A 13,667-nucleotide genomic window follows, 5' to 3' on the forward strand; every position below is an offset into this window, starting at 1 on the left:
TATTTATGATTTAAATTCAAAATTAGTGTCGTTAGAAATTAAAATTATGTTAAAAATATTTTTTAAAAATAAAACATTATAAAACAAATATTGAAAAATTATTTTTTCATTAAAATAGTTATGATTAAAATTATCATATAGTATATTTTTAGTGTTTAATAATATATATGTATATATAATTGTTTGTGTAAAATAATATTATATATATATATATTTAATTTTACATAATAAGTCAACAAGTTCATTGCAGTTCAACTGGTAAAGCCGCACGCGCGCACAGAGAAAGTCCTGGGTTCGAGCCATGGAGAAGTCACTTTGAAGAAGGAATTATGTGGTGGCAGCACATGTGACACTCAAAGGTGAGGTGAGGTGGTAGCGACACGTGGAGGTGGTCCCTAGTAATAACGTGGCAATTGGTAGAGGTGTCACGTGGCATTTTATTAGTAAACAAATTCCGTCGCTAATCCATTTCCGTTGCTGATCCGTCACTAAATAAAAAATTCCGTCGCTAAAAGCATGTTTTTTTGTAGTGAACTTAGCCCCTTTTTTATAGGAAAATAAAACATGCATTTAAGTTTCATATAAGTATCACTTGAGCCAAAAGCTTTTGTCTAGTTTTAACCTTTCAGGTGTCCATAATATTAGTAATTTTATTTACATATTGTAGCAATACATACATATATACACACATAATGTAACTTTTTTTTTTTTGCCAACACAGAGTTTAATATAACGTAAAAGGTATCAAAATTCTGTATCAATATACAAGAGAAAACATGTCTGGTTATATTACTTGAAGAATTACAATTATATATTAAAAGAAACTAATTAATATTGATCGTTTTATTCGATTTTGTAATCAAATCATGATAAATTAATCAATTAATCGGCATACACCCTACTTGCAGTATTGTAATGATGCAGTAAATATATATAACTATTTTTTTATAATCCTTAAGTGCATAGTTTGCAAGATGCAAATAATGAGAGTGTTAATATTATTTTGAGTGAAGTATATTGACTTTCCTTCTAATTAATTTAAATTACAGACATCTTTCTCTTATTTAGTAAACAAAGATTTATTCGAATACAGTTTTGAATTAAAAACATATTTTAAAATTTTTTTTGAAATATTGTCTAAAAATATATTAGTGGTTTGGATTAAAACATGTTTTTGAAATTAAAAAAAAGTATGTGTAATTAAAGAAAAATAAAAATATGGCTAGAGTACCTCACTCTATGATTAAATATGTATAATTATAATTGACTCTTGTACTACCTTAAATTTCTATTCTATTTAAGCCCATCTTCTCAAATTTATTTTTGTTGTAAGACTACGTATTTGATTACATTATTAACAGAGATAAATTAAGTAAAATAAATCACATGATACTCTTGCCCCAACTAGTATTTACAATTCCCCTAAAGAAAGCAGTGATGGCAAAATTAAGACACTGGACCACCAAAAAGCAATACATGAAAAGCATATTTTAAAAAAAAAACTTAGAATGCAAACCTTGCGTCCACTCCCATTAAAAAAAAAGAAAAAAATCACAAAAAACCCATCAAAATAAAAAAATTATAAATAAAAACTCATAACAACGTTAGTATAAGTTTTGACAATAATTTTGTGAACAAATCCCTATGTGTAATTTTTTTATTTCGACAATTTTTTTCTTACGATTTTTCCTAAAAGAAAGTCGCGGTTTCAATTTTATCAGTAAAGTCATGCTCTAATTCAAAAAAATCCAAACCATGTTTATGGTATGATACAATAATAGTGTTCGAAGTTAACATGTTATGTTTCTAGGACAGCTACAAAGGTCACATCCAAAAAGCAGCACTCATGCCCACTAGCCTCTAATTAGTAATTACACTGTTTTTCTCTTCCCAACTGCCTCATTTAATCCCAATTATCATAAGGTTGAATGCTTATCACCCCTCCATGTGCCCCACACACTGCATATTAAATGTCCTTTTATTCTCATCTTCAATTTGTAGCGTCACTGCAGCCACGCATTAACAAGTCATTTATGATTGTGGACAATGACATTTTCAAAATTAGCTAACTTCATTAATCAACATTTAGGAATCCATTTTGTTCAAATTCAAATTTGTCGTTATTTACCAGCAGTCAAATTGAATTTGAGTGTATACGAATTAGGGTTGAGCAATGGACAGGGTGAGCTAACCTTCGCGCACTCATGAGTATGGGCTAACCCATAACCCTGTAGTAGCCCATTTAGCCCATATTAAATGGGCTACGGGGCAGCCCATTTGGGCTAACTGGGTTACGAGGTAACCCATTTATTTTTTTAAGTATAGCTATTTTGTATATGTAACCTTATGAAGTTATCAATAAATTTTGCATGCCAAATAACAAATCAAATATGAAATAACATCAACCATATTCAATTACACAACCTCACTTAGATTCGCAAACAATCAAAGTCTCATAAAATCATAAAAGTAGTCACCAATCATAAAGTCTCATAAACTTTAAAAATTCCAATTTCACCTAAAAGATAAAATAAAAACTTAGACAAGTATAAAGGTTTGATAAAAGATGGATGAGAAACAATACCATCAATTAAATGAAGAATAAAAATATTTTTAAAATATTAAAATTTAAACGGGCGGGTATGAGTAGTCCAATACTTTGCCCGTAGCCCAACCCGTTTAATGGGCTACCCCATCCATTTAAGCCCACCCGTTTATAATATCTTATTTGGGCTAATTGGGCAGGCTTAAATGGGCAACAAGTTCATGGGCCATAGGCGAGCTAGCAGGTAATGAGTTTGTTGCTCACCCCTAATACGAATCAAATTTGACCTCAATTTGATGTTTGCTCTAATTTAGTATGAATTTTACTATTCATTTTAGCCTTATGCTATTCAAAGTAATAGAGAAAAATCAAGCCATTGAGTTGATTGGATATTCTTAAGTATGACTTTAAGAATTTAGCTATAGTTATATCAGAAATAAAACGCATTTGTTCGAAATCACAACCATAATATTAAAAAAAAAAAAAAGGTTAAGATGGTAAAGATCAAAGAAAACCACCATCACACTGGATATAATAGTAATATTTGAAGTGAATGTTAGGGGTACTAATAGAATTGTAGAAGTCCAACCAAGATGATAATTGCATTGTCATTATTAACTGTGAATTTTTTAATCCAACTACACAACTAACTTTAAAACCACACATACGGGGAAAAAAATTTAAATAAGATTTTTCTGTCTAATTCTTAACCATTTGTCCCAACCCAAATTATTCTACTCCCCCATCTTAAAAATAACACTCATTTTGTAATACAATATACACTATAAAATAGGTCTTACATTTAAGACCGGAGGAAATATTTCTTTTGGAATCAATCAACTTCTTAACTTGTGGTCACGTCCACATTGAATTCAATGTGAATGGATTGGTTCTTAAATGGGCCTTCCATGAGCCCTTGTATTTTTTGCCCTTCCATGGGCCCTTCGTGAGAGTCCAGTTTTTAAGGGCCAGGTTATATTGCGCACACATTATGCGATGTAGAGCCCATCTAGTACGACCAATGATTTAATATTCACAAAGTTATTTTAAATCTGCTTCATGAAAGGAATGAAGATATAATTAACTTAAAAATAATAGTGGGTACAAACTATAATATGTGTCCATGAATTTAAAAGGTGACAACCATTTATTAATTATAATGTAGATATAATAAATAAATACTTGACCTCTATTATAAAATATATAAAAATAATAAAAAATAGGGTGAATGGGCAAATTTAACTATTGTAATGTCAAAAAGGAGCATTAGACATCATAATAAAATGTTGGCTGCAAAAATACCTATGAACATTTTAAAACAAACCAAAATGTCATTACTGTTAACCCTTGTAAATGGCCGTTACTTTTTTTTTTTTTTAATGGGTCTCACTCAATGTCTAGTGTTAAATGCTTGAATCTCATTTTTATTTTTATCTGTCGCATGAGTCAACTCTAATTTCCTCTCATCTTTTCTTTGTTCTTCTCCTCCTAACACATGTCCCACATTCTATGCCTATTCCCTTTCTCTTTTTCAATAAGAAAGGAAAAGCTCATCTAACCTTCTCTCTCTCTCTATAACCATTCTCTCTCCTCTCTAATTTAAGCATGTGGTTGTGAAGGCCTTGATTGGTTTACTGTCTTTTTGGATCTCTCTCTCTCTCTCTCTCCCGCCTCTCTTTAATTCCTTCTTCGTCGTCCCTATGATCCTTCTCTTGGCAGCCGCTCTGTACTAACTTCATATAGATGCCATGCGTAGTAGCTTTCATCCTCCTCCTTCTCTTCTTCTTCTTTTCACCGTTTCGGTCATTCTTTCAAGCTCCTAGCTGGTATGGGCATTGTCATTGAAAGAAAAATGGGAGAATGAGAGAGGAAGGGGAAGTGGATATTGAGTAATTAGGAGAGAGAATATCAATTATTAAAAATATTATTAAAATAATAAATATTATATGGTGACTGGATTGAAACATGAAAGGAGTTTGAGTTGCCATCTTTCTATTAGGCTGAGTAAAAGTAACAACAATATGGGGCCCACCATTTAAAAGTGACGGCAGTAAATTTATGGCAATTTTGTTTTGTTTTAAAAAGTTTGTAGGTATCTTTACATCTAACATTTTATTATGGTGTTTAGTGTTCTTTTTTTTATATTACAATAGGTAAATTTGTCCATTTACTTTGAAAATTATTCATACAAAACTGAAGTTATGTTGGCCATAATTAAAAAGGAGTCACATCGATTGAAAATGAGTTACATCCACTTAATTACTCGTGTTTTTAGATACTTTTAGGCAATAAATTTTATAATGAGAAATTTTTTAGGTATTTTTTTTTCCTAGTTTGTAAGCCACCTTCTATTTCACACTCATATCTTCAACATGTCTTTGAAACAAACATCAATCATATACGATAGTGAAAAGTTTACAAAGAAAAACCTATATCCAATCACAGTTTCCCCACATTGTTAGTTGGAGGAGGAGTTTGAAAATCCTTAAAAACATTTAAAAAAATATTTTAACACAAGTCAAGATAAAACTTTTTTTTACATATTTATCGTAAACACAATAAAGTTTCTTCCAAAAAGTTAAGACAAACACCTTCCACCTCAGTAATGGCTCTCTTTTTGGTCCTTGGACCGTTTTGAATTGGATTTAAACCATTGTTGGTCAAAAATCGTCATTGGGCCCTGAACAGAAACATAAAAAATTGATGCCCAGAAAAAGAAAATGGATTTTAAAAAAATGGCAAATACCTCTATAAAAACTTTAAAAATTGGTTGAAAAGCCACTTATTTAAATATATGTTTCACCTGCCCCGATCTACTTCTACTAGGACCCAAAAAAAAAGGAAAAAAAACCTTCATTGCGGTGCATGTGCGTTTCAAAAAACTCGTATTACGGTTCAATTAATATTCATCAGCTTGACAAGTTACAAAATTTATACCATGATCATGTTAATTTGAGTATATTAAAAAAATTAGTTAACTTAATTATTTGTCACAAATGTGTGCTGATCTTTCTAAATTATCTTATTTAATTATATGCATTGAAATATTTTTTATAACATCTTATAATCAATAAAAATATTTAAAAAAATAAGAGACAAACTAAATTAAGATATTATATTTAAAACCAATATAATCTTTTAACTAGCTTTATATTGAAAACTAGGAGTAGTAGTTATTAGCGTAATACGTTGAGTTTTTATTAGTCATATGGTGTTATATTGATTGTTGAATTGTTAGTTAGTTACTTTTAGGAATTTTATTAGTCTAGGTCTAGGACACATGTCACTATTCCAATCCCTAAAATGAGGTTCACTTCGTAATTCAGTTTTTTTTTTTTAAGATCTTATATTAAACATCAGAGTTACTAATACATATCAACTTGTTCACTTAAATTGAAATCTTTATTTTATCTAATTATTTTTAATATTATTTTTATTTGATTATTATGCTAGTTCACTACCAATCAGTAATATTTTTGATACTTAATATAAGAGTTAGTTTACCATTTAATTTAGAATTAAATATAAAACTTCAATATATTTTATATCTTATATTTATCTTTTTTTTACGATAGTCATTATTATTTTTTAATTAGGGTATAATTCACCCGGTATCTGGCACCCGTAGGTAACTGACAGGTGAGGGCTCGAAACCGAGACCAGGTAGGCGGGTGCGCACCTTGGCAACCCTTTATTTAACCATCTGACCAAGCGAGTTTTCTCGGATAGTCATTATAATGTGTGTTTGGAATGTCGTTTGCAACTCCAAATGTATATAGGATAGTGTATAACCAGCATTGGTGGCTTATTTTCATAATGATACTTGTTTGAATTAGCTTTTTCTCAAATGAGCTTTTGGAGAAAAATTCAATTACAAACAAAACTTAAAATTTGAGCCTTTTTAGTTGGTAGCAAGGACAGAGAAAACAATAAAAATGAAAAGAAAGATAATAGTATTTAAGTGGATTCTATCTTGATCCAATAATTTAATAGTTTTTCTAAAAAAGTTACCTAATAAAATTTAATTATTTTTTTTGAATTTATAAAATTGTATACGTAAGTATACACTACTTTTACTCTTTAACATAAGGCCCCAATAAATTAATTTGAAGAAATTGAGGAAGCTAAATAAATTATTACATGAATATCACATAATATAAAACATTACTATTTAATAAAGTTTATATCTTTTTTAATTATTTTACATTTAACTTATTTTTTATTAACCATCTAAATGAGTTTTATTTTTTAACTGATTTTTTATAAATACTAATTTAAACACAAATCACATTATACTAATTGATTTTTTTTTAATTTAAATTTGTTGGGAAAAAAATTGTTAAAGCGATTGAAATAGGAAAACCGAGAACTGCCGCCTTTCCGGTTGACCATGTGGTCCCACTTTTAAAACTCGCCGGCAACATTAACCGCCTCGCCTCATTTCTCCAAAGTCTAAACCCTGAATCCACGGTTATGCTTACCAAGAATGTAATGATCTGTTTCACGAAGAAAGGTCCACGAATTTGGCAGCAACGTCTGCTTTAACATTGAGAGAGCATGACCAACAGTCAAGTCCGCACCTTTTAGCATCAGGTACTCTGGGAAAGAATGAAAACAAATACCCTGAAGAATAGAGAGAAAGAGAACGCAAACATTCTGTCAAATTACATCGTCTTTCGTCTCTTAGATTTCCTATGAATTTCTTAGGCTTTTTCCCAGTCCAAGCCGTTTTGTTCGCGCCCACATCGTTCTTAGACCGATTCATCGCTTCAATAAACCCTTCGGAGAAGTTAACAGCAAATTGAATAGCCCGTCTTCTGGGATGTTCGACACCCCAATAGTTGCAGGGTTCGTATAAAAGTAGCCCATTCTGAAGATCTGCCATGAGAACTCGATTTCGTTTTGAGATATTATCAAGGCATTTACTTCGGTTTGTTAGGAAAATTTTGCATTGATTTGTTTTCTTTAATATGAGTAGTAATGGTAAATCTCATGGTGGTAAGCAAAGCGCCAGAGATGTCATCTGCAACGCGGGTGCTGGAGCTGCTGCTGGTAAGTTACTCTGCTTCTGATCCTTGCTCAATTTTGAGCTCAGTTTTATTGCTTTTATGTTGTTTTCTTCATTTTTCATTCCAATCGCTGAAAGCTACTTTTCTGTTATTTCACTCGAAGTCTATCCTATCATTTACTTATTTAAATAGTGACTTGTAAGTTTTTGAGGCACAGATTTGTATTGCTTCTTGTTCGAGTGTTAGTGTTAAATTTATTACTAGAGGACTGACTTGATCGCATTGCAGGGGCTATAGCGGCTACATTTGTTTGTCCACTGGATGTAATCAAGACGAGACTACAAGTTCATGGCGTTCCTCCTGGGCACAAAGGCATGCTAAAATTCCTTTTCTTTAAGTTGGTTCACTTAATTTAATTCTCAATTGCTCAAGGACAATAGTTTGCGTTAACTTGTTAAATATTAATAAGATAGAGAAGTAATATTGGTTGAGATTTGAAAATCTGGGACTTTGATGTATGCGATAAACATGTGTTTCTTGTCCAATTGCTCAAAGACAATAGTTCCGCGTTAACTTGTTAAATATTAACAAGATAGAGAAGTAATCTTGGTTTTGAAAATCTGGGACTTCGATATATATGATAAACATGTGTTTCCTGTCTTTCAAAAAAGGCTGGGGTTGTACGTTCTGCAGCTGGTGCTGGATCATTTTATTCTATGAGAATTGTCGTAGATATAAGTTGGAAGTACTGTTCAAATATGCATTAATAAATCATTTGTTATTGGATTTTCCTCAAGCTGAGGTGTGCTATTTCCTAGGTAGTTTTATTGTCACAAGCTTGCGGAATATAATCAGGACTGAAGGTTTCAGGGGAATTTACCGTGGCCTTTCCCCAACAATAATAGCATTACTTCCAAACTGGGCGGTGCATTTCTCCTCCTGTTGCTCTCTAACTACGTCTTTATTATTTATTTATTTTTTTGGATAGTAACTACATCTTTATTCTTCGCATGAATATTTATAAATAATTATCATAACAAAAAAATGCAAGATCTGTGACTTAGGACTTAGGGTGTACTTGTTAGTCTTTTGTCCTTCCCCTCTTTAACATACTTCAATGTTAACAATCGATTTCAACCCACCTGCTTACAACTATGCATCTGCTTTTTTAATAGAGTTTTTGGTATCCTTCCTAATCTTAAAGCTCCCCCCCTCTCCATATGCTCCTTATTTTAACAAAGCGCCATATTGAGTTTTCTCCATGCGACTGTTGGGTCTGGAGGAATAAACATTTTTGCACATCTGTCTTGGAGAAATTTGTCACTTGAAAATTAACTGCTGCTACCAGCATCATGATGAGTTTTCGGAAGTATGTGGTTGAGGGATGAATATTCATTATATTAGACTATGAAGTGTCTTCCCTATAGCATCCCGTTATGTGTTTGTTATAGTTGCTCTTCATATTTCTCGAAATGTAGAAGTTATACTGTTTTTATTTGTAGGTTTACTTCACAGTTTATGGTCAACTGAAAGGCCTTTTCCTTTCACAAGGTAAATATTATGCAAATGTTGAGCACTACACACAGGCATTGTGTCTTCATTTGAATTTCTTAAATGCTGACTACTAAATTATGTGATTTATTTCAATCAAGCTTTCTTTTCCAGTTTGGTTTTATTTTTATAACATTCTTCATTGGTAGTACTGCAGCAGATAGTTGCCGCCAATTATCAACTGTTGAAAATATGGTAGCTGCTGCTGGTGCTGGGGCAGCAACAGCAATTTCAACAAATCCATTGTGGGTTGTTAAGACCAGACTTCAAGTAAGTATATGCTTCTCATGCCTGTAAATGTAATTGCAGTTAAAATATATAAAAAGAAGCCTATGATTTTGAGCTCACAATCATTGCTTCTCAATCTTTCATGCACATGTCCCCTATATCTTATTTCTTTGCATGTAATTTTAAGCTCCTTGGCTGCACCTGTAGTATTTTCTTTCCCAACTAAATGGTTAGGCTTGAAAATCTGTTTATGCTCTAATTTCTAGCTGTTTAATGGTTTAATATTTTGGAGTTAAATTATGTATCTACCCTTTGCCTGTAAGTCTTTCAGTTTCAATGAAATTGTTTATCATAAATTCTTATTCTTTTAAATCTATATATTCATTGGTACATGCTAGGATTGCCATATCTTCAGTATCAGCCAAGTTTTATCATGATTCTTTTTAATTCCAAAGATAGTTTGGTTTAGCAGTAACCCTTCTTCTTATATATTAAGATAATGAAGGAAAAGTGGGTTGTAAAAGCATGATGCAAGGCCTTGAAAATTATCCTCATATGAGAAATCATTGGTGATTAAAATCATTCCTGCAAAACCTTCATCTAGCCAAGAAATTAGAATTCTACTGAGGGAAGTAGATGAAAATATCAAAGTAGTGTAGTTCAAGATTGCTTTTGGCCAATTCCTCGATTTTCCCTTTTCTTCATTTTGCTTATATGTACATTGGGTCGTTTTTTCCCCTTGGAAAAAAAAAAATCTAAGCCATTACTTCAGGATGGACTTTGGAAACAGAATCTTCATATGCGTCGTGCAATCAATGGCTTAGCTTTCTTACTCCTTTTTACCTAACATCATTTTGAAAATGGTTTTTTTTATTGCTATTTTGGGCATTGATTGATTCTTTTTTTCCCCCCAAAACACATCAGACGCAAGGAATGAGGTCTGACGTTGTTCCGTACAAAAGCATTCTTTCTGCTTTGACGAGGATAATGCACGAGGAAGGCATACGAGGGCTGTATAGGTAAGTTTTTCAGTTGTAGTTGTCTTCTTGTCTTTTTTCTTGGTTAAATTAGAGGGGCTGGCACTAATGGCCCGTTACACAAGTGGGACAACCCTACAACCTCCAACTTGTAATATTTACTATTTAGCTTGATGAAGTAATGTTTGCTTATATTACATTCTTTTCCTTTAAAAAATGTAATGAATCTTATTTTGATTAGCTAAACATAATGAATACTATTTTTATTAACCGCATGCTTATGAAGATCTGATCAATTGTACTATCTAATAAAAAATAAATGTCTGGGGATCTTCTAGAGCCTTTGGCTGCTAAGTATCCTCGTTTGGTACATCTGTTCATGGGGAAAGAAGACAGTAAATTAAGTGTTATTTAAAATTAGATAAATGTGTAAAAAATTAACAGTGAAGCATAAACTATGCATGTTTGCTGATAATTTTTCGTTGTTGTGCACATTATCTCTTTGATCTGTCTCCCGCATACCAATCTAAGTTCATAGATGTATACAGACTGCCCTGCTCATGGTATACTGGAGAGTGAATTGATGGAGTTTCTATATTGTCACTTTCCTCTCAATTTGGTCCTCCAATTGTAAAGCCTCACAACTTAGTCTTCCAAAAAGTTTTCTCCCAATCAAAATGACCCTTCCATCGAGCAAACCTTAAAGACTTGCTGATGTGGCACTAATGGGAGCGTAAGATGATGTTAACTAATGAACCGAGCTTGCTTGGTGGCATGTCCCTCAAAAAGACACCGTTAGGCAAATTTTATAAAGCTAAGACGCCGTCAGTGTGATGCCACTTTTGGGAAATGCCACTCAGCAAGTGTCGATGGCCATATAGGTTTCTGTTAATGCTACATCAGCAAGTCTGTTAAATGAACACGAGCTTTGTCTATTAGATGGCCCATTTTGATCGGGTAAAAAGCCTTTGGACGACTGTCAGTAACTTGTCCTGACTTGGTCGGATGTCAAAATAAACTCTGCACTGATATTGAAACCAAAAGCACACTATGGACAGAAAATATCTACAACAAGACTCCCCAAAACTCAGAGATCATAGCTCATAGTATTACTGTTACAGATAAACATAGTATTATCGCTACAGATAAAAGACTTGGTAGCACAAGAGCTACAAGCATGGCGCACGCACACAGAAATTTTCTCAACACAATAACATAAAGAGAAAGGCAGTTACTTCCTCTCCCTTCTGGACCGTTCACTAAAACGTTCTTCCCCATCAATCCATGTGACCCCTTTAAATTCTCCATTTCCTGCACGACAAGTGTCCTCCTTGTCTATTCTTCCAACTACTCTTTTGGACCTCTGGTGCCCATGCTATTTATTGATTCATTAATGTCAACCCCTTTTATGTCTAATAGCCATGTGCTATTGATATTAGGTGGGGATTTCAGTTGAGCTTGAGAATGAATCCTATTGAGATGCTTTGCTTTTGGAGGACCAGAAATTTAGAGAGTGACTTTTGAAGGATGAAATCGTTCATTTACCCTAGAGTAAACACAATTCAAGCAAAATAAAGTAAAATACGCTAGATGAGCTGGGCCTACCTCTTTCTGGAGTCAGTGATAGTTTGTTCTTGTGAAACAGTGGCATAGTGCCTTCCTTGGCTGGTGTAAGTCATGTTGCTATTCAATTCCCAGCATATGAAAAGATCAAGTCATACATGGCGGAAAAGGGTAATTTCGATGACACAGATTTATCTACATATTCCTCTAAACTTGGAGCAAATGAATCTCTCTTTCTGAAGCATAGCTGATTAAGTGAAAATTTCAAATACTTCAGATGATACAACTGTTGACAAACTGGGCCCCGGAAAGGTTGCCATTGCATCCTCAATTGCAAAAGTAATTGCCTCTGTAATGACTTATCCACATGAGGTATGCTAAGCCTGGCTAAATTGATATGCAAAACAATTGTTGGATCTCCATCTGCAGTAGCTCTCTGTAGTTTTAAAGTTTTTATTTTTTTTCCCTCTTAATGTCAATTTCCCAGGTGATTCGTGCGAGGCTGCAGGAGCAAGGCCAGGCCAAAAGTGCCGGGGTCCAGTATGCTGGGCTTGTTGACTGTTCTAGGAAGGTGTTCCATACTGAAGGCCTTCCCGGCTTCTATCGGGGTTGTGCGACAAATTTACTAAGAACAACTCCATCAGCTGTAATTACATTCACCAGCTTTGAGATGATACAGAGGTTTCTGCAACGTGTTGTACCTCAGGACATGGGATACTCACAAGGGTCTCGTAAACCAGATGACCTTAGCAAGCCGCAGCCAAACAACAGTGACAAAAAATTCGAAGACAACACAGGGTGGAGGCAATCACCGTCTGAGTCTAATAAGACAGCTTTAAATAAAGAGCAGCTATCTAGACACGGATAGGGGAGTTATGTTATTTTCTGTAGTCTCCTTTTCGTTTTTATTTTATTCATTTTTTTATTTATAATAAGTTGGGGTCACCTCTGAAATTTCTTCTCTGGGATGCAAATGCTTGATTCAACATGAATGTGCAGGGTGTTGACCCAAAAACAGGGTGTTGAATAAAATAAGGCCATTCTGGAACGCAAAATGGATGGGGTTGGATTTCTTTCTTCTATTCTTAAACCTGATTTTGCTTTGCGCTAGTGAATGTCACAGAAAACAAGAAAATTCAACTCACAAACTCAAAGAACTTCAGGAATCTTCAAATTTAGAAGATCCCTGTTTAATATTACATATATCATTGGAAAAATTGCAAAACAAGACCGTCAAAATAGAAAAATTACAAATCAAGACCCGTTACAAAATAGTGTAGATTTTGACAACAATTTTATGACTTGGTCCTTGTATGCAATTATTTAATTTCAACGGTTTTTTTTTTTTTTGCCATTTTCCCTATATCATTTGCTACAATAGAAAAAGTTTTATTCTTCTTGCCAAAATTTATAGGAGGCTTGATGAGTTGTGAAGAAAATAGGCTGAAGCATCTTGACTTCTAAATTTGTTTTCCATTAACTCCCATGTCACAAATATTCTCCAGGCTGTGACCAAAAAATGAAGCCTAAAAACAAGCAGTTTTGACAAATAACAACAGTCACAAGAAAAAAAGTTGAACTTCTCATTCTTGGTAATGAATACAATAAGAATTTTAGTTTAATTTTTTCAAAATTTATTTTAAAATATAATATCTTATTATTTAAATCAACTCATATACTGTCAAGGAATGTTTAAAGAAGAAATAGATCAATTTCTAAATAAAAACAAAGAAATTAAGCACAGACGCGGACGTTTTTATTTAAGCAATGAAATATTCCGATGGAGAATATATT

At 33.0% G+C, this 13,667-nt stretch overlaps 1 protein-coding gene across 2 annotated transcripts; it reads left to right on the forward strand.

Moving 5' to 3' along the window:
• Positions 1-7,017: 7,017 nt before the first annotated feature.
• LOC114725871 (nicotinamide adenine dinucleotide transporter 1, chloroplastic-like) lies at positions 7,018-12,905 on the forward strand. 2 transcript variants are annotated; one of them, XM_028912442.1, is made up of 9 exons: positions 7,018-7,597; positions 7,843-7,926; positions 8,373-8,479; positions 9,057-9,105; positions 9,263-9,375; positions 10,258-10,352; positions 11,956-12,044; positions 12,151-12,245; positions 12,361-12,905. In XM_028912442.1, exons 1-9 carry the CDS (start codon positions 7,516-7,518, stop codon positions 12,739-12,741), a joined length of 1,095 nt encoding a protein of 364 aa, XP_028768275.1. In that variant the 5' UTR covers positions 7,018-7,515; the 3' UTR covers positions 12,742-12,905. The 2 variants fall into 2 exon arrangements, with proteins under 2 accessions (XP_028768275.1, XP_028768276.1); XM_028912443.1 differs by having other exon boundaries at positions 9,266-9,375.
• The last annotated feature ends 762 nt before the right edge of the window (positions 12,906-13,667 follow it).

The sequence above is a fragment of the Neltuma alba genome, unplaced genomic scaffold (genome assembly GCF_004799145.2).
Source record: "Neltuma alba isolate B1F8T4 unplaced genomic scaffold, ASM479914v2 tig00012286_pilon, whole genome shotgun sequence".
Lineage (NCBI taxonomy): Eukaryota > Viridiplantae > Streptophyta > Magnoliopsida > Fabales > Fabaceae > Neltuma > Neltuma alba.